This window comes from Populus alba, chromosome 5, assembly GCF_005239225.2.
Source record: "Populus alba chromosome 5, ASM523922v2, whole genome shotgun sequence".
Lineage (NCBI taxonomy): Eukaryota > Viridiplantae > Streptophyta > Magnoliopsida > Malpighiales > Salicaceae > Populus > Populus alba.
In genome coordinates this window covers 23053880-23081665 of record NC_133288.1, presented here as the reverse complement: position 1 = coordinate 23081665, position 27786 = coordinate 23053880, and the positions used below count along the sequence as shown (strand labels likewise).

At 36.5% G+C, this 27786-nt stretch overlaps 5 protein-coding genes across 12 annotated transcripts; 4 read left to right on the top strand and 1 right to left on the bottom strand.

Moving 5' to 3' along the window:
* Positions 1-334: 334 nt before the first annotated feature.
* Positions 335-4804, top strand: LOC118061869 (mitotic spindle checkpoint protein BUBR1). Its single transcript, XM_035075476.2, has 11 exons — positions 335-676; positions 780-839; positions 923-1067; positions 1168-1325; positions 2016-2097; positions 2187-2253; positions 2317-2371; positions 3252-3423; positions 3519-3601; positions 3675-3752; positions 3860-4804. The coding sequence occupies exons 1-11, from the start codon at positions 489-491 to the stop codon at positions 3921-3923; spliced, it is 1152 nt and encodes a 383-aa protein (XP_034931367.1). The 5' UTR covers positions 335-488; the 3' UTR covers positions 3924-4804.
* A 338-nt stretch (positions 4805-5142) lies between these two features.
* On the top strand, positions 5143-8682 carry LOC118061870 (splicing factor U2af small subunit B). 8 transcript variants are annotated; one of them, XM_073409433.1, is made up of 4 exons: positions 5143-6189; positions 7656-7742; positions 7834-7918; positions 8336-8682. In XM_073409433.1, the coding sequence occupies exon 1, from the start codon at positions 5301-5303 to the stop codon at positions 6117-6119; it is 819 nt and encodes a 272-aa protein (XP_073265534.1). In that variant the 5' UTR covers positions 5143-5300; the 3' UTR covers positions 6120-6189; positions 7656-7742; positions 7834-7918; positions 8336-8682. The 8 variants fall into 8 exon arrangements, with proteins under 8 accessions (XP_073265534.1, XP_073265530.1, XP_073265537.1 ...); XM_073409429.1 differs by having other exon boundaries at positions 8215-8682; XM_073409436.1 differs by lacking the exon at positions 7656-7742.
* A 2770-nt stretch (positions 8683-11452) lies between these two features.
* LOC118061871 (bZIP transcription factor 60) lies at positions 11453-13390 on the top strand. Its single transcript, XM_035075479.2, has 3 exons — positions 11453-12012; positions 12257-12480; positions 12996-13390. Exons 1-3 carry the CDS (start codon positions 11570-11572, stop codon positions 13247-13249), a joined length of 921 nt encoding a protein of 306 aa, XP_034931370.1. The 5' UTR covers positions 11453-11569; the 3' UTR covers positions 13250-13390.
* A 5530-nt stretch (positions 13391-18920) lies between these two features.
* LOC118061873 (pyrophosphate--fructose 6-phosphate 1-phosphotransferase subunit alpha) lies at positions 18921-25137 on the top strand. The gene is made up of 19 exons (XM_035075481.2): positions 18921-19111; positions 19675-19847; positions 20198-20310; positions 20510-20584; positions 20680-20793; positions 20880-20947; positions 21097-21180; positions 21684-21737; positions 21910-21990; positions 22120-22213; positions 22296-22369; positions 22545-22655; positions 22760-22804; positions 22889-22945; positions 23260-23364; positions 23455-23571; positions 23709-23812; positions 23975-24140; positions 24799-25137. The coding sequence occupies exons 1-19, from the start codon at positions 19022-19024 to the stop codon at positions 24925-24927; spliced, it is 1854 nt and encodes a 617-aa protein (XP_034931372.1). The 5' UTR covers positions 18921-19021; the 3' UTR covers positions 24928-25137.
* A 117-nt stretch (positions 25138-25254) lies between these two features.
* Positions 25255-27785, bottom strand: LOC118061874 (cinnamoyl-CoA reductase 1). Its single transcript, XM_035075482.2, has 6 exons — positions 27599-27785; positions 26983-27152; positions 26683-26868; positions 26393-26555; positions 25743-25932; positions 25255-25565 (listed from the first exon to the last, which is right to left on the bottom strand). Exons 1-6 carry the CDS (start codon positions 27714-27716, stop codon positions 25430-25432), a joined length of 963 nt encoding a protein of 320 aa, XP_034931373.1. The 5' UTR covers positions 27717-27785; the 3' UTR covers positions 25255-25429.
* Position 27786: the final 1 nt, after the last annotated feature.

Below are 27786 nucleotides of genomic sequence, written 5' to 3'. Positions count from 1 at the left end.
TTTTTTTTAAAAAAAAAATATTTTTAAATCCTGATCCCATATCGTATTTGGTGGGTTTGTAAAGTTAACCCGACTTAAATCTAGTCTTTTTCTGTAATGTATTTTTTTCTTAATTAATTTAATTTTATGTCAGGAATCATTCATAGAGTTAACTTAAATTAATTTTATTATTGTTTAAATATTTTTATTTATTTTATAAAAATATTAACTCGACCCCCAGAATTCAAATCTTTGAAACCAAGCAGTGGACCTGGAGTCCCTTATTTTTTTAATGAACAGTACTTCAATTTCAAATTTGTTGAGAGGAGAGAAAATGGTAGGGGCCGCAGGAAAGGAAGGGCACAGATTTCCACCCTCCACAAATCAGTTCATCTATATATATTTATAACTAACGGCTAGTAATCTCACTTGCAAAATCTCTCTCTCTCTCAAGATTCAAGAAGAAGAAGAAGAAGCAGCAGCAGCAGCAGCAGTCATTAAGGGAGAAAATGGAGATGGAAAAGTTGGATGCAGAGACGGAGTTTCTTGCGACAAAACAAGAGACGGGTAACGAATGGGAACTGTTCAAAGAAAATGTAAGACCCCTGAAAAGAGGCCGAAACGTTGGCCTCTTGAATCAAGCCCTCAAATCCCACACAGACTATCAACTCAAGAAATCTCTCCTTGACACCCGAAGGTCCTCCTCCTGCTTCTCCTCCTCCTCCTCCATTCTCCTCCTTTCATTATATTCATTACTTATTGATTTGATTTCTTTTCACTTTTTAATTTAATGGGTCTAGGAAGTTGATAGAAGCGATTGATGAGTATAAAGGGGATGATCCTCTCTTTCCATGGATTCAGTGAGTACTCTCCTTCCTCCTTTTATTGTTGTTGTTGTTATTATTATTAATTAATTAATGAAATGCTATGGTGATGTTTGAAGGTGTATAAAATGGGTTCAAGAGGCATTCCCACCAGGAGGAGACTGCTCAGGCCTCATACTCATATACGAACAATGCGTGCGTGCTTTTTGGCATTCCGACCGGTACAAGGATGATCTCCGTTACCTCAAAGTTTGGTTAGAATATGTGGGTTCTTTTTTTTTTTTCACTCTTTACCTGTCTGTGTTTTCAATTTTTTTGGAGATTCTTTGTCTTGATGAAAATATTGCTTCTCTTTTTCTGTTAGGCTGAAAATTGTGCTGATGCAGAAGTCATTTACAATTTTCTTGAAGCAAATGAAATTGGAAAGTTACATTCTGCTTATTACCTAGCATATGCTTTGCATATGGAATCCAAGTCTAAGATGAAAATTGCAAACGATATTTTCAATCTTGGGATATCTAGGTAAGTCTCTCTCCTCCAATATTTTAATTCTATACGACTGAGTTGGCTTGATTGCTCAAGGGCTTGGAGTTGTTTTATAAGGCTTTTACATGGATTTATTTCACTCCCTCACAATCAGGACTGATGATTCAACATCTTCATTATATATTCACTTAGTTAAGTTGCATAGGCAGTAGTATTTGCCTGCCACAGCATTTGAAGTAAGGTTAAAAGCAAACTAATCAAACATTATATCGCAAAATGAAACTGTCCGAGATGCAGTTATTGGGAACTAACTCTCTGTGCGCGCTCAAACTTTTAGATTTGTTGCAGTTCAGCATCATTTAAATTAATTCGCTATTCTTGTGTTTGACAGCTTGTGAGCATTTGAGTGTTTAGATATGTGTTTGCAAACAATAACAATTAGCCTTTTGAAAGCAATGAGAGTAAGAATCCACACATAACTGAGTGTAATTTAATACATGGAAAAGTACTATGGTGCGTGCTGGAACAGCAATGAGGAGATGATCTTGTTTCTTGTTTTTTATCATCAGCTAAGCTTTTTCATGGTCTGATATCTCATCTCTGCAAAAATCATTTCTTGTTTAAGTTCTGTTGTTTTTCTCCCATCAAAAGCAACCACATTGAAGCTACTTATCCTTCAGTTTGATGGATTGTTTTCCAATTTTCAATGAGAGTTTGCTTTTATAGGGATGCTCAACCAATAGAGAAATTGAAGGATGCCTATAGGAAGTTTCTTATTAGGTCGATGAGAAAACCAAATGTTGTGGAGGTATGCGGCTTTGGTAAATTATTTTGTTTAGTTGATACGTGATCAAACAAATGGAAGTGGTTGATTATTTCATTTCTCCTTCTTCTTAGGACGACTCTGGAGAAAGTCATTTGCCAGTCCGAAGCTTTGGAACTGTCCTGTCCACTGCAGATAATCGTAAGTTTCTACTGCTCTAATCTGCCGTTTTGAATTAGTTGCTAAAACTCACCAATATTGCAGGGAGGCAAAACATGGAGAGGTCTGAACTTGCAAGGAAACAGATGAAGCCAGACAGGTAAGGATGTGGTTTTAGAGTTGCTACTTTTCTTTTAGTTCCTAGTTCACCTTTCTGTTCCATTCAAGGATTTGCCTCTTGAACAAGGAAAAATGAAATTGATCTGCCAGCCTGCATGCATATATGAATCTCTAAAAACTTGCTTATTTTGTTACCCAACTGGGATGAAGTAGCACATCCATTTAGAAGCTGTGCACAAGTTCTACCATGATCCCTTTTCGCATTACACTTTAGGTTGATTTGGTATATAACAGTTATAAGAAAGAAGTCTGCTACAAATGTTTCCACAGCGGAAGCAACTTAAGTTAAAATTGTAGTAATCGGAAGTTAATACAGATTTTAAAATTATATTGAAAATGATTGTAAAGGTGGAAACAAGTCCATATATAGTTTGATGTCAAAGTTTACTAATGTCCAAAGGCACAGGTTTCCCTTGGTGTGATAGATTCTCGTGAATGTCAGCATATTCCTTCCTCTTAATACATCCTCGGAAATGTAGAAACTTCTATGATTTCAGCATCTTTGCTTAAAAGTGAACAGTTGACTGGTTCATTCAGTGTTTCAGGAATACAAAAGAAAGTTGAGAAGTGACTATTGCTATGATTGAGATGCATAAATTCATCTATTGACTTGCAATTGAGTACTTTATGCCATCGCAAATTTTGTTTGCATTGATTAAAGAATCTGTGCCATGATTCCTCTTCCCTACCCATGCGAAACATTGACGCATGTTGTATGCAAGTGTTTCAACCGAATATGCCTATTGATATGTGTTTTATTTCGAACATTTGTTATTGTTGATGGAAGCAAACTCGGTTGGCATTATCATTTGGATTTCTGTTCTAACTTCTAACACACTTTCTTCTGATCCCGTTTATAGGACTCAAAAGATTCCCCTTTCTATTTTCAAAGACACAACAAATATCGACACCATGCCAGTACATCAATCAGGCAAGTCCAAGACAGATTTGAGTCCTTGGAGCACTCTTGGAGCTCGAGAAGAGAGAGACAAAGAAAATAGTGCATTGCCCACCAAATGGACAACATACAAGGTGGCTTTATCTCTCGAAAACACCCAATACAATTTTTCATCTGAATTCCTTTTCAATAGGCGGGCACTAAACTTTGAGAACATGCCTTCTCTCAGATTCCTCGGAGACCTGGAGCTAGAACTGGAGGGGTAACTGCAAGCGCCTCCATTGAAGTGTTTGTTGACGAGGAATGTACAGAGTGAGTAATACCAGTGCTTGTTGATATGTTAGTCTCCTTGTTCTGTTGTTTACTTGTTATCTTGTCTTATCAGAATGGATAGATCACATGATCATGATGGCAAGTCTTCTACGTTGAAGCTGAGGCAGGGAGATGGCCTCGACATTAAGAAGTAAGTGCAAGTTGCATGCCTATTTCACTGTCCACTCAAGGATGTGCTAGCTCTGATTAGTTTTCTTAGTGAGAACTGATTAGTTTTCTTGATTTTTCAACTAGCAGGGAAACAGATCTCTTAAGGGAGAATCCACTAAGGAACTTTCCCCTGCGCAGCCTTCCTAGGTGATTGTGCGCCGCACAATCTAATAACAGACTTATTGTTTTACCTTTCTTAAGCGGATTAGCTTTTATCTCTGAAGCCCTGATCCCCATATCTTCCAGTGCCATATGATCTCAGGCATGGATGGATAATATCTACAAATTTGGTTAAAGGCATTCTGAGATTTTTAGATTTTTTCTGTGTAATGAAACGTGGACTCTGAAATTAGTGGTTTGGTGAGCTAGCACAATTGTGCTATTGCATATGAAATGCGTGTGGATTTGTTAGCATGATAGTGTGTTTACTTATCGGAATCCAGAACTTCAAAAAAGATGTATGACTTTCCTGAAGTTTGCGCATAGGCATGCACAGAAAGACAATCTCAAGCCTGGGATAGCGGGTGCCGGGTCATTTAAATCTAGGCGAAGCAGAACATTAAAGATCATAGCTCGGATGTTAAGGTACCTTTCATTTTATAAAATATAATTAATAAATATACTATATTTTATTATTAAAATATTTTGTTAAGGGAATAACTTGAGCGGTTGTGAAAATAAATATAGCCTTTAGCCTATCGGACAGTGTAAATATAAGCATGCATTGATGATAAGCATGTGCAGATAGATACATATTACACAGCACAGCAATGCCAAAAAAGTGTCATCAATCATATTTTGCCTTTACTTTCGGTCTGGCATGGAATGAACGAATTTAAAGAATTGCCAGGCAGAAAAAAGAAAGCACATCAACCATTGACTTGTTGGAAAATAGGAAATACGTGCACGTGAAAGCAAAATTGATGGGATTACTTACCATGATATAATAATTTCATGTATCATGATTATACAATCTATAATTTTAAAATTCAACACGAGTGAGTTTAAGTTACGGATAAAAATAGTTTTTTTTTTTTAAAAATAATTAAAAAATATAGTTAATTTTTTTTAAAAAAAAATCAACACATTAATGACTTAATTTTTTTAATTTTTTAAAACTAGATACTCAGTTCAACCACCGATTGAGCCCTCAAGCCTGTATAAGTTTTAAAACAATAATAAATATGATCTGACATTGAGCCAGCTCGATACCTCAATTGTGGATTTTGGAGATGATACCGGGTTGACCCGCGTCTATTCAACTATTAGTTTTATTTTTTTAAAAGAAAAAAACTGAAAACGGATCTTATTATTAACCCACCCGGTCACTCGTTCATTTATTTATTAATTATTTAATGGTGCTATTGGTACGGCCACTCCTCTCTCTTAGAGACAGAGGGACTGCTAGAGAGAGAGAGAGAGAGAGTTCTGTGTCTAAATTCCCTAAATTTCTAAAATTAGGGTTTCTTTCGTGAACGAGAGCTTTCTCAAACAGAACCCCAAATAAATCCCATTATCAAACAAAATCATGGCGGAGCACTTAGCTTCAATCTTCGGTACCGAGAAGGACCGAGTTAATTGCCCTTTCTACTTCAAGATTGGCGCCTGCCGTCACGGCGATCGCTGCTCTCGCCTCCACAATCGCCCCACCATCTCTCCCACTCTCTTATTATCCAACACGTACCACCGCCCTGACATGATTACTCCCGGTGTCGATGCTCAAGGCCAGCCACTCGACCCTCACAAGATCCAGGAGCATTTCGAAGATTTTTATGAGGATATTTTTGAAGAACTAAGCAAATTTGGTGAGATCGAGAACCTTAATGTTTGTGATAACCTCGCCGATCACATGATCGGTAACGTTTATGTTCAGTTCAAGGAGGAGGACCAAGCTGCCGCCGCTTTGCAATCTCTTCAGGGACGATTTTACTCTGGCCGTCCTATTATCGCCGATTTCTCTCCAGTCACTGATTTTCGTGAAGCTACCTGCAGACAGTACGAGGAGAATAACTGCAATCGTGGTGGTTATTGTAATTTTATGCATGTGAAGCTGATTGGGAGGGATTTGCGGAGAAAGTTGTTTGGAAGATATCGGGGATACAGGGTTAGTAGGAGTCGGAGTAGGAGTGCGAGTCCGAGGAGGAGGGATAGAGATTATGATAGGCGTGAGAGGGATTCCAGAGACAGAGACCGTGATTATCGTGGAAATGGGAGGAGGAATGACAGAGACGGAGGGAGGAAAAGACACGGGAGTCCGAGGAGGAGCAGGAGCCCGGTCAGGGAAGGCAGCGAGGAAAGAAGGGCCAGGATTGAGCAGTGGAATAGGGAGAGGGAGGAGAAGCAGTGATTTGAAGAGGGAGAAAGTTGTCTTGGCTGGTCTAGGAGTGGAGATGTATGTTGGCATTTTTCTCTTATTGGTAATGATTCTAGGCTCTAGTGTTTGGTTTTCATCTTTTCTTTTGCTTTGAATATTTGACTCTTTTTATGAAGGATTCGTACTATTTTTGGTGGTACCTTTGTTATGGAGTTAATTATGTCAGTTAAGCTTTAGTTTAGTGATTATTCTTCTTGCTATTATATTGTTTTTATGAATCCTATCTTTCTTGTTCTCTGTCTTTTGGTTTTGGGTTTGTGCTACTTACATCTCTTTACATTGAACTGTAAAACCGTGCCTCCCAAAACATGTATTTTGCATATTAATTGGACTGGCAATGTTAAGAGTGATTTATTCAATTTCATACCGATATGTAGTGATCCTCTCTGATGCATGATGAATATACTCCAATGGTTACCTGTGACCTGCGAGCATTAGCTTTAAGTTACTTGTTTATCAGAAACCATTTTCTCCATTGCACATGCTAATTATTTTTGTGCAAGTACATAGTTTATTATGACCCGCGTCATGCTCTAAGGACTTCTCTTTTACTTCTATAGTTTTAGCATTTAAATCTAGCAGGTTGCTGGTCGCATAAATAAATTCCATATAGCTGATTGCTGCCACTAGGCTTGGTAGTAAAAGTCATGGTTGTTGGCGGAAATTCATGGTTGCTATTTGAAAATTGTTTTTGAGCTGGGTTAGAAGTTGGAGTAAAGCATTGGTCAACTGGATGAAAGAAAGGCTCATTAAGAGTACTATGTATTTAGAGCATTGGTGAATGGATACCTTGCTACGGATTTTTTTTTCATGGTAAAATCTTTTCAGTAATCTAAATAAAAGTCTGGTTTTGGTTTTCATATAGTGGTTAGACTACTGTGATACGTTCATAGGAAGTGGAAGTATATTTAGATCATGCAGGAAGATTCCAGGTTTTTGTTTTTTTGATTTGATTGTCGTGTCTTTGATGTACTTTAGGCTGATATAAAATTTAGGCTGGCCCAAGCTTTAGAGCAGCTTAACATGTTGGAAGTCTTGAATTGTCAAGAGGAAGTGTAACTAACCAAACTGACATGCTAAAAACTGCGATCTCACCTCTTGAAGCCACTAGGTTAAGCTGCTAACTTGCCCACTATGTGCGGTATATGATGAGTTTGGGTGCCTTTCTCATGATTTAATATAAACGCAGCTTTTTGTCCATGCTATCGAATGCAGGAATGCGTATTCCCCTGAGAAGTCCCTGAGAAAACTGGAGTTTGGAATACACTAGTTTAAATGGATTTGCTGTTAGCTGTCTACTTTTTGTATGGGATTTTCCCTTTTGGGTTGCGCTCAGGTTTGTTAGAGACGAGGTTTTAGCTAGGGCAATCGGCTAGCTTCATTAATCACACACACTTGACAGTGGTGCTCAAAAGGCTAAAGCATTGCTTTCATGTTTATAGAGGATCATTCGATATTAAATTTATTTGGCAACTCATGTTTTTATTGAACTTAAAACTTCTGTAGCAGCTTGTAGGTGAATGTAGGGATTGCTCCTGCCAGCAGATACATCATATAGGCAGGGTGACCTGGGCCCAAAAGTTGTGTTCTGCACGAGTATGGACAACTCCCAATGATTTCCCCCCTGTTGTTTAAAGGCAATTTAGCATTGTTTGTTTTTTCTAATCATTATTCCATTTGTCTTTAGGTTAGGGTCAGTTCTGGATCTCTGAATTGGGCCAGTTGAACACGAAGTTGGTCAGAAAAAGGGCACGGTGTTCATGTCCAGTTAGGTACTGTTTGTTTCCGTGATAGACTGTTTTTTTTAAAAAAAAAAATTGAATTTATTTTGTTTGCCACGTATTATTTTATTTAGTGGTTTTAGATAAAAATGAATTTTTAACTGAAAATCATTTAAAAAAAAAGCGTTACCACACCGACAAATGTGTTATAAATGTGTATCAGAAATATATCCTCTTAAAGAGGATGAAGATTTTCTGGCACAGCCTCTGATTATCATGTTTATTTGTTGCTATGAAAAGCAACATGGCTTGTGTTCTCAAGAGATCTGTTATGATACAAAATCCAGATGACTGTGGTCGGTAGGAAGAAGTCCATGCACCAAATGAAATGGGTCCTGGAACTTTATTTTTATTGATTTTGAAATAGCGAGAGGTTGTGATTGTGGGTCCTGGAACTTGATGGTGCAGAAGAGGCGAACCAGGATCATAAGAGCTCCTGCTGTTTTGCTAGAATGGTGCATGAACAGTGAGGGGAGCTTGATTGTTCTGCATGGCAAGAAAAGAAAAGAACACCCTTGATCCTCGGTTGCTTGCAAATGCTGTAGTGGTGTTGCAGTGGCGAAATAGTGTCCATCTTAACATTTCCTAAGGTTTCTAGTGGCGAACTGCTTCCCTGTGAACTTTGATGGTAAGGTGACCAATAAACTCTGGGATAATTACATGTTTGACTTTTTCTTCGCGTCCTCAACTTTAATAATTGTATAATATAATACTAGGTTCGCAATTTAACAACTACTCTCGTATGATTTTGCCATCGTCGTATTATCAGACATGTGGTGGGTATTCTCCTCGCTTTTGTCAAACAGCCTACCCTTTCCTTTTTCATTCCCAGCCTAGAACTTTCTCAGATCATAAAACATAATATAATGGCAATTCTCCTTCACGACTAGCAAGTAAATAATAACCATTCGAGAAGCGTTGTATTTATTCTGTCCCTTATCACAGAAAGAGCCTTCCTTTCTATTTTCCCCTTCGAATTAATATCATAATCCAATATTCCTGAGAGAAAAAAAAAATGCTTCTAGGCTTGGACTAGGAGGTGCCCAATCACCACCTAAATCATCATGTTTTCAAAATCTTGAACGGACAATTTTCTTTCTCCAATCATCTCTCTCCCTATCTAGACCCAAATCTAATAATAGATTCATCTCTTTAGATCTAAACCCAAATCTAAATCCATCGTAACCATGTGCTCTTGCACCACCTTGAAAACCCCCCCTAAATTAATTTCTTCTTCATTAATTCTTCAAACCCGTTTCTTTGAAATATCTCACCAAATACTACCGTAAGAGACCGTTTGGTAGTGAGTTTGAATTTATGTTTGTTGAAATTTTGAATATTTTTTCTTTTTACTAAAATTGAGTTCAGTTTGTACTTTTTAAATTGTTTTGATGTGCTAATATTAAAAATAATTTTTTAAAAATAAAAAAACATCATTGACATGTATTTCGGCACGAAAAGCTATTTGAAAAGCAACCGCTACCACACTGCCAAACACACTCTAAGAATCGATCAACTGAAGGCCCCTCTTTTCTTCTTCGTTAATTCTTCAACCCAGTTTTTTTTTTATTTTATTATCTCGACTACCATAGAGTAGCAACCACGGGACATGCCCATTTGCTTGAAAATCTTGAAATACAAATATACCATAATTATCATGGTTTTGTTGGAGAAAGAGTAAATAACTATGAATAAGAATTTGGTTTTTGAACCGGAGCATTTGCTTATAATTACCTTTTGATTTGTACGTTGTTTCCTTCGGTTTGTAATTTACTATAGACAATAAAGTCGTTTTATATATTGTTTGAAATTTTAGTTTGATTGAGGATATAAATTTTTCAAAACATAAAATACAAAAGTAAAACAAGATCAAACTATATATATAAAAGGAGGTTCGATGTAATTATCTCATAAACTTGTAATTTCTTAACATTGTTATGCATACCATTCTTTTCAACTCAAAATATCTTATAAAAGAAATAAAATATTTCAATTGCAAATCATAATTTGTTAAAATGCATTCTCACGACTTGCGGGTTCGTATCTTCTTCTTCTTTTCCAATCTCCAAAAATCTTTTGTTTTATGAAGAAATTCCATGCACCTTTACAGTCCCTCGGGTTCAAAGCTCATCAATCAATAACATAAGGTTCAAAGACATTGTTATTTTTAGGCATTCAGGTTTTTTGCTGCGTCGTTCCTTAAAATCAGGTCCAAATCAATGTTTTAAAACCCGAACCGGCCTGACGGGTTGACCTGAGACCCGACCGACCCGAGCCTGGAACCGGTCCGGGTGGAGGCAAAAACCCGTTCGGGAATTGGCCCGACGAAACCTAGTCGACCCGGCGGGTTGACCCGGGACCCGGTCCACCCAGTCAAACCCAGGTGAGACCCGGTCAATTTTTTTTTTAATATTGCCAGTCATTAAAAGACGTCGTTTTGGCTGTAAGGCTTCAATCTTTCGCTTTTGAGTTTGTCCGCTTCTCTCACTTGCCCAGATAGCCATTGATCGGAGAAAGGGACGAATGGATTTCTCTTCTGGCCTCTGGCACGTCTACACCGTAAGGGGAAGGCGACGGCTTCCCTCTACCTTCCATCGGCTTAGAAGTGAAAAGGCGCTTCTGCAAAGACATTAGCCGATGAAACTGATATCTTTCCCTTTGTTGAGATTAGTAAAGACTGAAATAGAAAAATAGAGAGAGAGCATGGATATCAAGTTCTCATATCACTGTTAGACTTGTGAATTTTGAAGTATAAAAGAGTGTGTGTGAATGCAAGAACTGTAAACTAAGTCATATCTAGTCAAAGACATGTGCTGTATTTCATGGACATAAAGATTGTTAAATTGAAAACACAATCTAGGTTTTACTCGTTTGATTAAAAGCAATTAATTACGTGGTTAAAGCTTGAATTTTGATCTTTATAGATTAGTTTTTGTCCATGGTTTTTAGCTCACATAATTTAGTATATTACTAGCTATTTTTAGCCATTTTTATATAAAAGAAAACCCCAAAAAAATTCAATACATGTTATGTAAAGTTTTTTTTTTTTTTTTTTTACCCGGGTTAACCCATCTAACTTATAACTTGATTACTTGACCGGATTGATAACCATGTCTGGTTTCAAAACTATGGTCCAAATTCAACATCAAGAAAATTATATAGTTACTTTACTTCTAGGCTAAAAAGATAGAGAGAAAAAAGATGGCACATGTCCACCTCCTGTCTTGAAAATCCACGTAGATTGCCACAGTGCCTCTAATTGTTCACTCGGCGCCTTCCTATTGGTCGGGTGATGGCAACACCTTCCTAAAAATCACGTGGCAAGATCACCGGTCCCTCAACTCCCTTGTTTGAATTTCGTGACCATCAACACACGTGTACGGTTGATCGTCATTCTAAAAACGCGTCACTGTTTCTTTTCCTTATTCACGAAGAAAGCGAGTGACGCGGTTAGAAATTGCCACGAAGCATGAACTTGGCAACGCAACCTTTTCCCACATATATATACACGCCCAGGAAAACAATTTCTGCTTCGAAGTTTTAGTTTTGTTTTGCCTTTTCCTTCTTCTTTTTTTTGTAATCTAATTTTGTGATTAAAAAGTAGTAGCTTTATCTGGTTTTTTCCTAGTCTTAATTTATGCAATGGAATTTCTAGAAGGAGATGATGTGCTAGAGCAAATCAATTGGGATAATTTGTTGGATGGATTACCGGATTCCGATAGCATCTTCGAATTAGAACCTCCTTTAACCACAGACTTGCAACTGATCAACGATTCTTCGAATTCATCATCACCTGCTACGGTTTCGTCTTGGATCGGAGAGGTTGAGACCTTGTTGATGAAAGATGACGACGATAAGGTTGATCAGCTGGAGAACTGCAACGCTTTCTTGGCAGATATTTTAGTCGGTTCTCCTTCTGCTCACGAGTCTGGTGGCGAGGTCCTTGATGCTTCCACCGATAAGGATTCCACTTCTTCCGATGATGCTGACGGCGGCCCGAAGGAGAAAGACGGCGGAGCGGAGGAGAAGAACAACAACGATGAGGAGGAAGATCCTGATGATATTGTCTCCAAGAAACGGAGAAGGTACCTGTAGTTTATAAATTAGACTTTTCAATGTCGTAGAAGCTATGGCGTTTCTGTTTGTACATAAGGGTTTTCTTTTAATTTTTGCACATTGAAACTAGGTATGTTTTGATCATGCTCTGGTGCTGTTTCTTCCTTGTTTTTCTGCTATGCTGTAACGATTGTCATGCGATCATTTTCTATCTGTTGGAGAAAGAGAGTGTTGTAGACGCTGCTGTATGTAATAATTGAACTGATTTTTCAGGCAGTTGAGAAATAAGGACGCGGCAGTGAGATCAAGGGAAAGGAAGAAGTTGTATGTGAGGGATCTTGAAATTAAGAGTAGGTATATGGAAGGGGAATGCAGGAGGCTGGACAGGCTGCTTCAGTGTTTTATCGCGGAGAACCATGCTCTACGCCTTAGTTTACAGAGGGGCAATGCATTTGGTGTTACCTCGGCCAAGCAGGAGTCTGCTGTGCTCTTGTTGGGTATGTTTCCCAGTCCATATTGCTCATGCTTATTACCTCTTATCGTCGTCATTCTTTAATGTGGGAATTCATGTTCTGTAATTTAAAGAGGAGGGAGTTTGTGTTTATTTTCTGAATCGTATGACTGACTATGCCAAGGTTGATGACTTCTGTAGCTATGTAATTGCTCACTGAATTTGCTGAACGGCACCACTGTTATGAACCCTAACGATATTGGATATCGAAACTGGGTGGTTTGCTTTAGAACAGGGCTTTGAAACAAGCCCATTTGCCATGCTAATATATGTTGTTAAGAATGTGCCAAGTGCTACTATTTACCTCTGCTTTGAACTAGTTGCCTTAGTGGGCCCTGTTAGTTTGACTGGCTATGTTGCCATTCTCCTCGATGATTGATTTACGGCTCCAGTAGAAGCAAAAGTATTTGTTTCTTTTTGCGATGCTTTCTCGATGCTGGATTGTGGTAGCGCACTGAATTGCTTAACCTTCAGCTACTCTTTATCGTTGCTTTCTTGCAGAATCCCTGCTGTTGGGTTCCCTGCTTTGGCTCCTGGGCATCATGTGCCTATTCCCCCAGCCTGCAATGCCCCAGTCAACAATGGTGGAAGTTCTACTAGAAACAATGGAAAAGAAAGCACCAGAAAACGTGGCTCAAAGAGGAGCAGGAAGTAAAATATTCATATCCTTGGCAAACAGTAGAAGATGCAAAGCTTCAAGGCCAAGGATGAAACTTACCGGTGTAATCTTTCCTTCTCTAAATTTGGTTTTGTAATTAAGGTCTAGCGCTCTTTATCATGTTGAGCTGAGTGATCAAAGCTGGTTGAATGTTTCGATGAGCACATAGAACAATGCTGTTCCCTGTTTGACAATTAGAAACTCTTTATCGTATCCATATTTGAATTTTGACCGGAAATCTTCTCTTCATGTCCTTGTACTTTGAATGTACATTTGACATGGAAGTGGTGGTTTAGGTTCCTTTTCTGTCTTTGAAACTTTGAGAGGAAACAAATGGTGGGGAGGCAGCTGTCACTACATGTCCTTCATTAAATATTATATGCATTCTTCATTTAGACAACTGGGGAATCACATGGCTCAACTTTTCAAGAGCTCTTGCAAGCATATAAGAGAAATTTGCGTTGGTTATTGGTGATATGTAATTTGATCGAACCGATTTTCAGACCAGGGCTTTTCAGACGTGGTCATCTGTTCTCGTAAATCAGAAGAGAAACCCAGCCGCGGTGCTGTGAGCACTGTGAGAATCAATCTTCCCTGCAGGGGCAAAAGTGACTGTCAATGCTTGGGGGTTTAAGTGGCCGTTTGGCACTGCGGTTGCGGCTGCGGATGAAAGTAAAAGCAATATTGAAATGTTTGGTTAAGTTGAACCACAGTTTTATTCATATAGGTCCCACTCAAAAACTGAGGTTGGACCTCAGTTTTTGAAAAGCAATTTACAATTGTTTTTCCGTGTTCTCCTCTTTCTCACCGACACTGTAATTAACACAAAACTTTATTAATCCCTTCTTCTGTCGTTTCTTCTGTCAAACGAGGCTTCTACCTGCACCAAATTCCCGTTAGCTCGTCTCCTCTGCTCCCTTCCTCTCTGTTTCCAAATTATTGCCATTGATCTAGATTTCCATTTCCCAAATTTTTCCTTCCCCTCTATTCTCTTCTCTCGTCTCAAACAGAGGCAATAATGAACCAAATGGGCAACACGAAAAGGAGCAGATTGAGAGCTTTCAGATGCCCATCACTGGGATGTTGAAGAGAAAAAGGATGTTGAAGAGAAAAAGGATGTATGCCATGAGAGCTTTTCCTTGGTCTCGTTATATATCCTCAAAAGATGCAATTTTATCCTTTCTAGTAGCATTATTAGTTTGAGCTAATTAACAAAAATTGTATTAATTTTGATGCCAATCTGTCTAAGTTAAAAAGAGAAGGGCAAGATTATTGCGTGCACCCAACACAAGAGGTAAATAGTTGATTGTTTTTTATAATAAAGTAAAATAGCATCTCTTATAAATATAAAGATATATTTTTTTAAAGTAATTTTACAATCAGATTGTATATAAAAAAATATATTAATCAAATACAAGAAATTGATTTTTTTCAACCACAATTTTAACCGCAACTTTAACCAAACACATCAAATTTTAAAACGAACCTCACGAAAAGCACTTTTTATTAAACTACTTTTTTTAAACCACAACCACAAAAGCAACCACAATACCAAACAGACTCTAAAGCTGCGTCAAGGGGCATCAAATTAAAATCCGACCTTATCTTGGTGCAGGTTGTGCTTTCTGTAAAATTATTTTTTAAAAAAAATATATCAAAATATTTTTTATATTTTTTTATATTAACATATTAAAATTATTAATAACACAAAAAAAATATTAATTTGATTTTTTTAAAATAAGCTACTGCACTTTTTAAGATGATCTTAGCATATTTGGTATCGTTATCAATGTATTTTATATGTTAAAATAATATTTTTTTTATTTTTAATATAAATAAAAAATTGTATTAATTTGGTATTTTTAAACCAAGATATATTTTTAAAAAAGCAAAAATCTATCGCTCTTTTAGTTATCAATGGCTAGGTGGCTTATGTTACCCCGCAGGTTAACTCTAACGCTGGATTCAAGATTTGGCTAATTCGATTGCAAAACTCTAGACCCAGTAATAATTTTTATAATATTAATTATAATACCAATAAAAATATTTATAATACAAATAATAATATTTTTAAAGTTAATAATAATATTAAACTTATACTCAAGATTTTATAGTTTTTTATCCATTGAAATTAAATTTATGGTCTTTTTATAGTAATAATATTTTTTAAAAATAATTATTAATGATAATAATAATAAAAAAAACTTAGGTCTTGCTTTTTAATAATAATTTTAAACTTGTTTGATTCAAATTCTTATAAATTTAATTCCTTCAAATCAAATTTATGGTTTTTCTTCGATATCAATAATATTTTATTTTAAATTTAATAATAATAATAATAATTTTACACTTCAAATTAAATTTGTAGTTTTTTTTCAATATTAATAATATATTTTTCAAATTTATTAATAATAATAATAATAACAATACAAATAATAATATTTTTAATATTAATAATAACATTAAATTTTTGTGACCCAAGTTCTTATAGTTTTTTATCCATTGAAATTAAATTTATGGTTTTTCTTCAATGGTAATGATATTTTAAAAAAAAAAAAGTGTTAATAATAATAATAAAGATTATAAACTTGGATCTGACACCCCAGTCAAACCCAAGTTTTTAGGGGCTAGCTCCACTAATAATAATAAAAATGATAATATTAATAATATTAATAATAAAATTAAATTTTTCTGAATTAAGTTATTATAATAATAAAATTAAATTTTTCTGAATTAAGTTATTATAGTTTTTAATCTCTTCAAATCAAACTTATGGTTTTTCTTTAATATTAATAATATTTTATATTAAATTTAATAATAATAATAATAATAATAATTTTTAATTTTATATTTCAAATCAAATCTATGTTTTTTTCAATTATAATAATATATTTTTCAAGTTTATTAGTTATCATATTAATAATATAATTGTAATAATATTTATATTATAAATAATAATATTAAATTTATCTAACCCAAATTTAAGTAGGTATGATTGCAACGCCAAATTTAAGAGCTTCGAGTCCCTTTTCAATGTCAGACTCGAGAGCATTAAGTCTTGATGCTAGATCTAGGAGCTTTGAGTTCGGACGCCAGACTCTATAGCCTTGGATTCTCCCATCAGACCCAAAAGTATTAGGTCTAAACACCGGATCCAAAAGTCTAGGCTCTGGTGGGGCTGCAAGACCCAAGTAATTTAGGTGTGGCATCCCTACCAAACCTAAGCAACTTGAATCTGGAAAGGGATGTCAGACATGAGTTAATAATAATAATAATAATAATAATAATAATAAGTGATTTTACTTTTCAAATCAAATCTATGTTTTTTTTTATAGGAATAATATTATTTTCAAATTCAATAATATAGTAATATTGATAATATTAAACATGTTTGAACTAAATTCTTATGGTTTATAATCCTTTCAAATCAAATTTATGTTTTTTCTTTCATGGTAATGATATTTTTTTAAAGAACTTTATTAATGTTAATAATAATAATTTTTAATTTTACCCTTCAAATCAAATCTATAATTATTTTTCAATATTAATAATATTTTTTAAAAATTTATTAATTATTATATTAATCATAATAAAAACAATAATATTTTAAGTATTAATAATAAAATTAAACTTGTCTAACCCATATTTAAGTGTATTTAACTGCAACATCAAGCCCAAGAACTCTGGATCCCTTTTAAACATAAGGTCCAAGAGCCTTGGGCAAACACTACGCTACAAGACCCAGGTGACTTGGGTCTAGTGTCCCTACCAGACTCAAGGAACATGAATCTGGCACTCTTGTCAAGCCCCAAGTTACTTGGGTCTGAAAAAGGATGTCACACTCAAGTTAATAGCGAAAATACTACTACTACTACTAATAATAATAATAATAATAATTGATTTTACCATTCAAATCAAATTTATGTTTTTTTACAGTAATAATATTTATTTTAAATTTAATAATATCAATGGATATGATAATATTAAACTTGCCTGACCCAGGTTTTTATAATTTTTAATTTCTTCAAATAAATTTTATAGTTTTTTCTGATAGTAATAATGTTTTTTTTTTCAAATTTAATAATAATAATATTAAATTCATCTAACCAAAGTTATTATAATTTTTAATCCCATCAAATCAAATTTATCGTTTTTCTTCAATAGTAATGATATTTTATTTTAAATTTATCAACGTCGGTGATGATGATGATAATTTTTTATTTTACCCTTCAAATCAAATCAATGTTTTTTTTCAATATTAATATATTTTTTTCAAAATTATTAATTATTATATTAATAATATTATTTATAAAAAAGATAATAATAATTATAATACAAATAATAATATTTATAATAATATTAAACTTGTCTGACCCGAGTTTAAGTGGGTTTGACTATAATGCTAGGTCCAAGAGCTTTGAGCTCCTCTTAAACTCCAGACGCTGAAACCAAGAGTTGTGAGTCCGAAAGGCCGATCCTAGAGCCTTGGGTTTTGACACATGATGTAAGAGCTAGGGGCAAGCAAGACTACAAGATCCAAGAGTCTTGGTCTGACTGCAACGTCGGACCCTAGAGCTTTGAGTTCGGATAATGGACCCTAGTGCTTTGGATTCGGATACCAAATCCAAGAGCCATAAGTTTGGCTGTTTTGCCTGACCCGAACGCTTGGGGTTTGGCTACCCTGCTTGAACCAGGTGTCTAGGATATGACAGCCATGCCTGATCCTAGTGTTGGGTATTTGGCAGCCATACCATGCCGTAGTGTTTATAGCTGACAGTCTTGCTATGTCCTAATAAAATCTGAACTGATCATTTTATCCTTAATTATTTTTTTAATGTCAAATGTAATTCATGAAAAAAGATAATTCCACCCCATTAAAAAAGTTTTGTTTGTAAGGACAATTACATATCATATTACTTTAATTTATAATAACGTGTCTAGATAAATAGTTAGAGCGGCACTTACCTCATTATATTGTACAATAATTTGCACAAATGTTGAGAGTGACAACTTTTGTTTTTTTGGTGTTGATTTAATATGTGTTTTTTTAGTTTATTAATATTACAAAATTTTAAAAAATTATTATAATATATTTTTAAATAAAAAATACTTAAAAAAAAAGACATGCTACCGAACAAAAGGGAAATTCAAAGGGGAGTGTTAGGTGAGAGATACACTCTACAGACTTGCAATGCTTGCTTAATAAGTCAGCGGGCTCCTTTTGAAGTTACCAGAATATCCTTCTGGCATATCCCGTGAATATTGTTGGCTTCTTCTTTGTATCTTTGGGATATACGACCCAACTATCAAGTATCATAGCATAGCTAATCACTTGCAATTACCCCCAAGCCCTCTGTCATTTTTTTTTATCGCACCACTCACACCCAACAGTAAAAGAAAAGAAGTCTGAAAATCTCCTGCCATTCGCCAAAAAGTAATTGTGGCCATGGTGTCAATCAAACGGGTAAAATTGATCACAGCAGGGGGCGTTTAATTTTAAAGAGAAAGAACAGAGCACGAGGGGCCGAGAAGAAGACAAAATCTAGCAAATGAAAACGTAGAGGAATGAAAGGGCAATTTAGTAACGGCACCAGAGATAGATGAAGAGAAGGGTCGCATCGTAATAACCCTAGAAACCATGGCGGATAAATGGAACACGTTTCAAGAGGCCGAAACGGGTGGGCTTTATAGTTGGTAGGTAGCATCGCCCGGTCCTCTTTTTTTCTCTCCCATTTCCCCTCCCTCCCTATAAAAACGGTCCTTTTGAAGGGAAAAAAAAAAAAAAAAAAAAACCGCCTGACCACAGCGACACTCTACTTCTACTAGTAACTCCTCACCAACCTAAGCACAAGAAGAAGAGAAAAGCGGCATGGATTCCGATTTCGGCATTCCCAGAGAACTTTCCGATCTCCAGAAACTCCGATCTCTTTACCAACCAGAACTCCCTCCCTGTCTTCAGGTCTCTCCTACTCCCTCTCCCTTCTTCCCACTGTCTTTCTCCCCTCCCTATTTACCACAACACCAACACATAATGTCATAGCATCAGTTTAGTTTTTTCTTTTTTATTGCAATCGATGCTATGTTAGATTGATCTTTTCGCTTAGTTGATTACGTAATCTGCGTTATACTTTCGCCGGCTAGTAGATCTACCTCAACACAGAGGAGATATGACTTATTTTTTTCTTTTTTAGGATATATCTACCTTCATTATTTTATGCTTGCTAGGCGTATGCTGTACTTGAATTATTAGCGAGGCAAAAATGTGATACTGATACTGGATTCTAACGTTCCTCATGCTCTGTTTGTTTTTGTGATACACTAATCAATACACAAGGTTTGCATGTTACCACAGAAAACTCTATCGAGACCTTGCTTGAGGAAAAACACCTTTTCTTGGATCTACATTTTCAAAACGCAAAAGCTAACACAAAGTGACTGATTTCACCCTCACCATTTATTCCTTTCTATTCAATTGCTGACTTGGATTTTCATTTATATGTTTGGGATCTGTGCATTTTCCAGGGAACTGCAGTGAGGGTAGAACTTGGTGATGCAACCACTGCTGCAGACCCAGCTGATGTCCACAGCATAAGCCGATCCTTTCCCCTCACTTATGGTCAGCCTTTAGCTCACTTCCTCAGGGCAACTGCTAAAGTCTCTGATGCTCAAATCATAACTGACCATCCAGCTTTCAGGTATGCCTTGGGTCCTGGTGATTTATGAGTGTCTTCTTTTCCTTTCAACTATCATCTGCTGTTTTGTATCACTTTTATCCAAACCACGCGTCTACATATTGAATAAGGGATCGATCCTTTCTTCCTATTCCTGCTGCTGCCCTTTTTTGAAATTCATTATTATCCGGAAGGATGATCGGAAACCTAGTTGCTTGTCAAATCCTCTCTCTATTTTCTGATTTTGTTTGCGTGTGTGGGTACGCACCTGCATGTGTTTCTGTGAAAAGTTAAGAAGACTCTGCAATCTGCTTGTTATGAGTGTTTGCTTAAAACGCTCATATTTGGCTGATGTATTTAGTGTCTCTCAACAGGGTCGGAATAGTTTTTTGTGGGAGACAATCTCCTGGAGGACATAATGTCATATGGGGTCTTCACAACGCTCTTAAAATCCATAACCCTAACAGCACTTTACTAGGATTTCTAGGTAAGCATAAGCAACGGCATCTCATACAAGTGTTTCATCTTTGGATTTGATTGTCTTGGATTTCTGGCAAATCTCATTGCATTTTTAAGTTTTTGATGAACACATTTTGTGTGCTTGTTTGTTTCATCATTATAGCCTGTTGTGTTGTATTTAAAAGCAAATGACATCTGCATTATAAAATGCTTTTATCTGTCAATAGGAGGTTCTGAAGGTTTATTCGCTCAGAAAACACTTGAAATTACAGATGACATTCTTTCAACCTACAAGAATCAAGGTATGTATTATTATCATATGATTGCATGATGGGATCTTTGATTGTCACTTGGCCGTGAGACTTGACTGATTCGTTATTTTGTTATGCTTGGCAAGGCGGTTATGATTTGCTGGGACGGACAAAAGATCAAATAAGAACAACTGAACAGGTTAATGCTGCTCTAACCGCATGCAAAGATCTGAAATTGGATGGCCTTGTTATCATTGGAGGTAAGTTTGACACTTTGGTATTTACAAAGAGATACAGATGCAATTTTGCAACAATTACTAAATACGGATGCTTTTTGCTTTTGAAGGAGTTACTTCAAATACAGATGCCGCGCAGCTAGCTGAAACATTTGCAGAGACAAAATGCCCAACAAAGGTATTTCTGCTTGTCTTCTCACCTATGATTAATAACAGTCACAAATAGTTCATGCTTGTATTCCTAGCAGCCTCTGCAACTGATCCTGAGTGTACTTTTATGGCACCAGTTTCTGAATTTTACTAGACACACTGTTTTGAATTTTGCAGGTGGTTGGTGTTCCTGTTACTTTAAATGGAGATCTCAAGAATCAATTTGTGGAAACCAATGTTGGTTTTGATACAATATGCAAGGTATGGATGAAATGACACCGTGCAGTTCTCTGTTAATCAATATGTTGAGGAAGTTACTTCTTCTAGTAAAATGGAATTACAGAAACAAAGATGGATGGTTTAGGTGGCATCAAAGTCAATTAAAGCAGGAGTTATTGCTGTGTATGTTAAAATTTTGTATATTTATAAGACCATTTGCGTTGAATCAAGTAGCATATCAAGGAGAACTTCATAGAATTACTGTCCATTCTTGCATTCAAATTTTTCCTATATGATAATATATGAAACTCTGTTGCATATAGTGTCAGCAGTGCAATATAATGAAAGTGCTTGGGTTCATGATCTAGGAGGAAAACGTCAGCCTTAATTGGTTTTTGGTATTCTTAATTTCTTAACTTGGCAGTGGTGTCTGATCCTGTCCTTTGGGAAACTCAGGTGCTTGCTGGAATGCTAAATGTTATGTTGTGAATATGCATGATTAAGCATTTAATTTAATAAATCAAAATTTCATGCTTTCTGCGCAGGTCAATTCCCAGCTCATCAGCAATGTCTGCACGGATGCTCTTTCTGCAGAGAAGGTAATAAATTCATCAACTTTCTGATTCATGACATCCAGTGAAGAATTCACTATCGTTGTGTCGTTTGTTGATGTAATTATGATTGAGATGGTACATGATAAAGGAATACTAGACAACATTCTTCACTGTGAAATTTGTCTTTTCGAAACTTTTAACTCATTTCATTTTCCAGTATTATTATTTCATCCGGCTCATGGGCCGAAAGGCATCACATGTTGCTTTGGAATGTACACTTCAGTCTCATCCGAACATGGTTAGTAGTCTATCACTTTTGCAGTTCCTTTTTTTTTTTTTTTGTTTTTTTCTCCCTTTGAGCTTCAAATGAAACTTTTATGGGCTCGTCTTTCTCTCTCCTGAACAATGGTTGAGCTGCTTTTTGCAGGTTATTCTTGGTGAGGAGGTGGCTGCATCAAAGCTTACTCTTTTTGACTTGACAGCACAAATTTGTGATGCTGTCCAAGCCCGAGCAGCGCAAGGTTTTAGACAATCTAAGTCATTGTATATCCTGTTTCGTGATAAATTGCAATATTGGTCATCTGACATGGTTAATTGCACCAGACAAGAATCATGGAGTCATTCTACTGCCAGAGGGACTCATAGAAAGCATTCCCGAGGTCTATGCTCTCTTGAAGGTAATGGCTTTTGTATCTCTTTGCTTGGCCTCATTTGCGAATGTGTGGGTGTTGTCCTTCAGACTGCAGTTTCTTACAAACACAGTCTGCATGTGTGTAAAATACATCTATGCATATGTTTGCTGGCTTTTCTTTTCCTGTGAAAGGGAGCACTGAAATTTTATGCACCTTTCAGGAAATACATGACTTACTCAGGCATGGTGTCGCCCCTGACAAGATTTCATCACAGCTTTCACCATGGACATCTGCTTTATTTGAATTTTTGCCACCATATATTAAGAAGCAGGTTTACATTTCCCCTTACTGATTTGCATTTCAAGATATTTGTCAATCAATTTAAAGCAAATGGGTATTTTATCTTCTAAAATATTAATATTTTTAATGGCACAGCTGCTGCTTCATCCTGAATCAGATGACTCGGCACAATTATCCCAGGTAACGAGCATGCAATTCTTATTAAAAGGAACAATTAAAAATTACATTGTTGATAAATTGACTGCTTGTTTGTTTTTACCCTAGATTGAAACAGAGAAACTTCTGGCTCATCTTGTGGAGACAGAAATGAACAAGCGGCTGGTATGACATTGATCTTTTTTGTTTTTGTTTTTTAATCATTGTTGATTTCCCTAGCCCTGAGAGTTTTATTATATCTTTAACTTCTGTGTGGTGCAGCAATAATTTTACATTTTTTTTCCTCGTGAAATGATTGTATGAGACTATGAGTCCCCATCATTGTTATGATCCATGCTCGATAATTGCGTTGCTATATACTTCTGAAATTCGTGTCAAGCAAAATGGTCCTATTGTTGGTTTCTGTTAACTGTCTAATGATTGTTATGTTTGTTGCAATTGACTTAGGTTTTTTCTGGTGTCTTTGGTGTTTTGAGCAGAAAGAAGGCACATACACGGGGAAAAAGTTCAATGCTATCTGCCACTTTTTTGGTTACCAGGCCCGCGGGTCCTTACCATCGAAATTTGATTGCGACTATGCCTATGTATGTTATCAACCAGGGTTGATATGTATCTCATCCTTTTTAAGTCCAATTCAAGTATCTTTTATTAATACTGAGTGGTATATTTCATAGGTTCTTGGGCACATCAGCTACCATATTTTAGCAGCTGGTTTGAATGGTTACATGGCCACTGTAACTAACCTAAAGAATCCTGTGAACAAGTGGCGATGTGGTGCTGCTCCAATTACAGTTGAGTTTTAATTTCGATCTTAAAGGCAGATTTCTTCTTTTACCTGCAAAGTTCTTTTTCCTAGCAAAAATTATGATACATGCATTGCAATCCCTTCTTTTACAGCTTATCTATATTATATTTTGTAAAATTGTAGGCAATGATGACAGTGAAGCGTTGGGCTCAAAGCCCTGGTGCATCTTCAATTGGAAAACCTGCTATTCATCCTGCTACTGTGAATTTGAAAGGCAAAGCATATGAGTAAGTTCTTTTTCATGATTCATCAAATGTTTATGTTATTCAGATATTAGGAGAGAGGGAAGATCAGGAACTTTATAGATATTGTGACCACAACTTTACATAAATTCCCCATGACAGTCAGAGAAGCATGCAATAATTTTTTAATGCTTGGCTTAAATGCAGGCTGCTGAGACAGAATGCAGGAAGGTTTTGGATGGATGACCTGTACAGAAATCCAGGTCCCCTTCAATTTGATGGTCCTGGTGCGGATTCTAAGGCTGTAACTCTCTGTGTTGAAGACCAGGATTATATGGGCGGGATCAAGAAACTGCAGGAATACCTTGACAAGGTACTTGGTTGTTATTCTCTCAATTATGTGTTTCACATTTAAATATTCACTCAATATTTTGGATGATCGTTTTTTCCTTTGCAAATGGTTATTATTTCTTTTTTCTTTGCCTATGAAGGTTGTATGGTGTTAGATTTGTTCATGTTGAATTCTAGGACAAGTCAAAAAATGAAGGGGGGGAATGGAAGGCATGATTAATTTGGTCTAAAATTTAAATGTGGATTGTCTTACCATTTTGTTTCTTTGGATGAAACTACTGTTCAACTAGTTATGAAGCACGAAGTTTGATGACTTTTGTGTGCAGAAGTCCACCACTTTCTTCATCATACATTCAGTGTATCGCCATCTCATACTTTTGTTTTAAATGTTTATGCATATTTGGTGTGCTAATTCTTTGGGGTTGAAAATGAACTTTCTATCCTCATGCTTGTGTTATGTGATGGGAGCAACATGTGGTAGGAGGTTGGTTTTGTTGCTTTTCATACAAAGATAATCTGTCTTGAGATAGTGGTGTTCGATTCAGGTTAAAGCTGGTTTTGCAATGCTAAAGGATCAGCTGACAAAATTCTATGACTGGACTGGATTCTTTCTATGTGTTGTATGATTGCTATTTGAAATATGCTTTGCTTTCACTGATTGTCTGCCCTCAATTTCCCAGGTAAGAAACATTGTGAAACCAGGGTGCTCTCAGGAAGTTCTGAAAGCTGCTTTGAGTGTCATGGCTTCCGTGACAGATGTTCTCTCTGTTATGTCTTCAACTTCATCCAATGGCCAGACACCTCTGTAAGAGTACAGCTTAAAATGTTCTTTCCTCGATCCACCCCGATGTTGCTGCTTGGTTTGACAACTACATGCTCCCATCGGCGCACATTGTGCCATTTTTCTTAATTTTTATTTTGAAGATTTTAATTAGATGGTAATAAGGCAATTCTTCATCTCTCTAATCAGCAGTAACTTTCCCGCGTGAGGATAATGAGCAAAGATGGAATTTTGTTTATGCTGGGTCGTGTTTGATTATGTGTGTGGACGCCTCCGTTGCAACTCTATTCAGCAAGTCGCATGATTCTAGGACAACACAAGTAATGCTTTATTCCAACTCTCCAACCAAGAGAAATAAAACAAACAGAAACCTCGAGATTGACATGTAAAACCTTGGTCCAAAATCAAACAATCGAGCGCATTGTTTTGGCTTAACCTTTGACAATTATGTCAACATGGCTCAATGGCACAGCGCAGACAAATCACATTTACTTGGCCAAATACCCGTATACAGAGCAGTCTATTTTTGTTTAATCCAGGAGTCCAGTCTTCTGATAGTTTTCCACGGAGTCAATGAGGGTTTCCTCCAATGAACGGAAACTCCAACCGAGCCTCTGCAACTTTTCTGAACCCATCATTACTGCTTCCTGCTCTTCTTCAGTGAAACTGGCAGTGAACAAGCAGATGCATCATCAAAGTGACAAGAAACATAATAAAACCATACGTGGAAATCAGTACTCGTAAATGTGGCATCATCTATAAAAAGAGTTCCTAGAGAATCACAATAGAAAGGTAAACTCGAACGATTATGTGGTTGAGAATATTATCTCACACCAGACTTACCTCTTAGGATAGTTGTAGTTAGGATACATGCTCCTCAATTTCTCCACTAGATCTTTAACTCTGATTGCATGTGCCGTGCATATGTATCTACCTTCTGCCTCGGGTGTCTCATATGCCAAAAGCAGTGCTGCCGTCACATCACGAACATCTATTATTGGCCGAAGCTTGTTTTCCAACGAGTCGCACCCATCTGCAAGGGCAGTTCATACAGAACACCAGCTAGTAACGAGAAGATGACAAATAGTATTTGCATTTTGACCCAGATAGCAAGTTGCTTGCAGTGACAGGGGTATAAGCCATTGTTTGCAAACTATGTTATCAATGTTTCATGTTTAAATATTCAAGTTTTCCAAGAGTGAAAAATAAAAAAAGTTATCAACAAAATTGTGCAAGCTGCTGTCGAAGTTCATCGTCCAAACTACAGGATTACAGCCTAGCACGAATCCAAGGCAGTACAAGTTAAAGCTCCAAGAATAAATGAAATACCAATTCTAGTGTTTGATGTTCGAACTCTCACAGAATTTCATCAGGGCATTATCACACATACACTCATAAAAAATGCACGCATTACTCGCAAACAAAGATGACTATGTTACACACAACACACAGACAAAGATTGCAAACAAGGTGTGGTATGAACAGCTAGCTACCTTTCAAAATCTTAATAAGAACCATTGTACTTGCGTTAACCGTGGACTGCAGAACTGGCCCCAAAATGAGGGAAGGACAAATTGCTACCACATCAAGCCCGCTCCTTTTTGCATATTCCCAAGCCTCACTTTCTGCTTCTGTCTTGGAAAGATTGTACCAATTCTGGTACAGAAATAGAAGTGGATATTTTAGTCTACAAACGCTAACAACGGAGCATCGTATCATGATAAAGAGCATTACGAAAAGGCAGACCAAATTTGCACTGAAATTAACTTTTGGAATTGTTCACCTTAGTTGCTCTGCAGTATTCCTTATCAGACCAGCAATTCTCATCCATCACTTTACCCTTGGGCCAGCTTGGGTTCGACAAAACTGCACTTCCAGAGGACACAATGACAACTCTTTTTACCTTTGCCTCAGCACATGCTTTAAGCACATTTAGTGTGCCCTTTACAGCTGGCTCGATCACCTCCACCTAAGATCACCAGGAAAAGGCATGTCCCGTAATTAATTACCATCTAATAGCGTGACTGATTTTAGCTATTCGGGTCATTTGATTGAAAAACATTATGAAGTAGCCAAAACTTGCCTCGGGGTTTGATACTCTATTGAAGGGAACAGGGCTGGCGACATGGAAGACCCCTCTGCATCCTTGAATAGCAGAAGAAAGAGAGCTGTAGTCCAGTAAATCTGCCTTAAAGAGTTTGAGATTCTCCGTTGCCTGGTCAATTTTCATCAAGTGAGCATTCTTGTCATCCGCTGCATAATATGATCAAGAAATTTATATCATAAGAAATAATTTCATCTGAGAAGCACTAGCTGCTCGTGCCCATGTTTCCTCTGAGAATGGATATGTGGTCAACGATGGCAGCTAGAAGCAATTCAAATTCGAATTTTGTCGATCAAAAACTAACAAAATGAGAACAATACAAAAAAAGCCGGGGCTATTCGGATTAGAAGAGTGCTAATTAGCTCCATAAAGTAGGCAAATATATACAAGAAAGGAACAACATTGAAACATGTAGTTAAGAATCGAAGTAAGTTGGTCAACATGAAAATATCTCTCTAGAACAGGTTACCTTCTTAAAAGTTGAAACTGTAAATCAGAAATTAGTAATAAAAAGTGATACATGAAGTGATTCATACAACAAAAAAATAAAAAGAGCAGTGGAGAGAGAGAGAGAGGTGAGAGGTGCGAGAATTACCAGGATCTCTAACGGTTCCATGGACAAGATAGTCCTTAGAGAGAAGACGCTTGACGACCCAAGAAGCCAAGTACCCTCCAGCACCTGTCACGCAAACACTCCCCTTCTCCAACGCCATCTCCAAGCCCCAGCAGTAGAAATTCCAACTTGTTCTTGCATCTTTATTTTGGTCACAGGAGTGGGTTTTT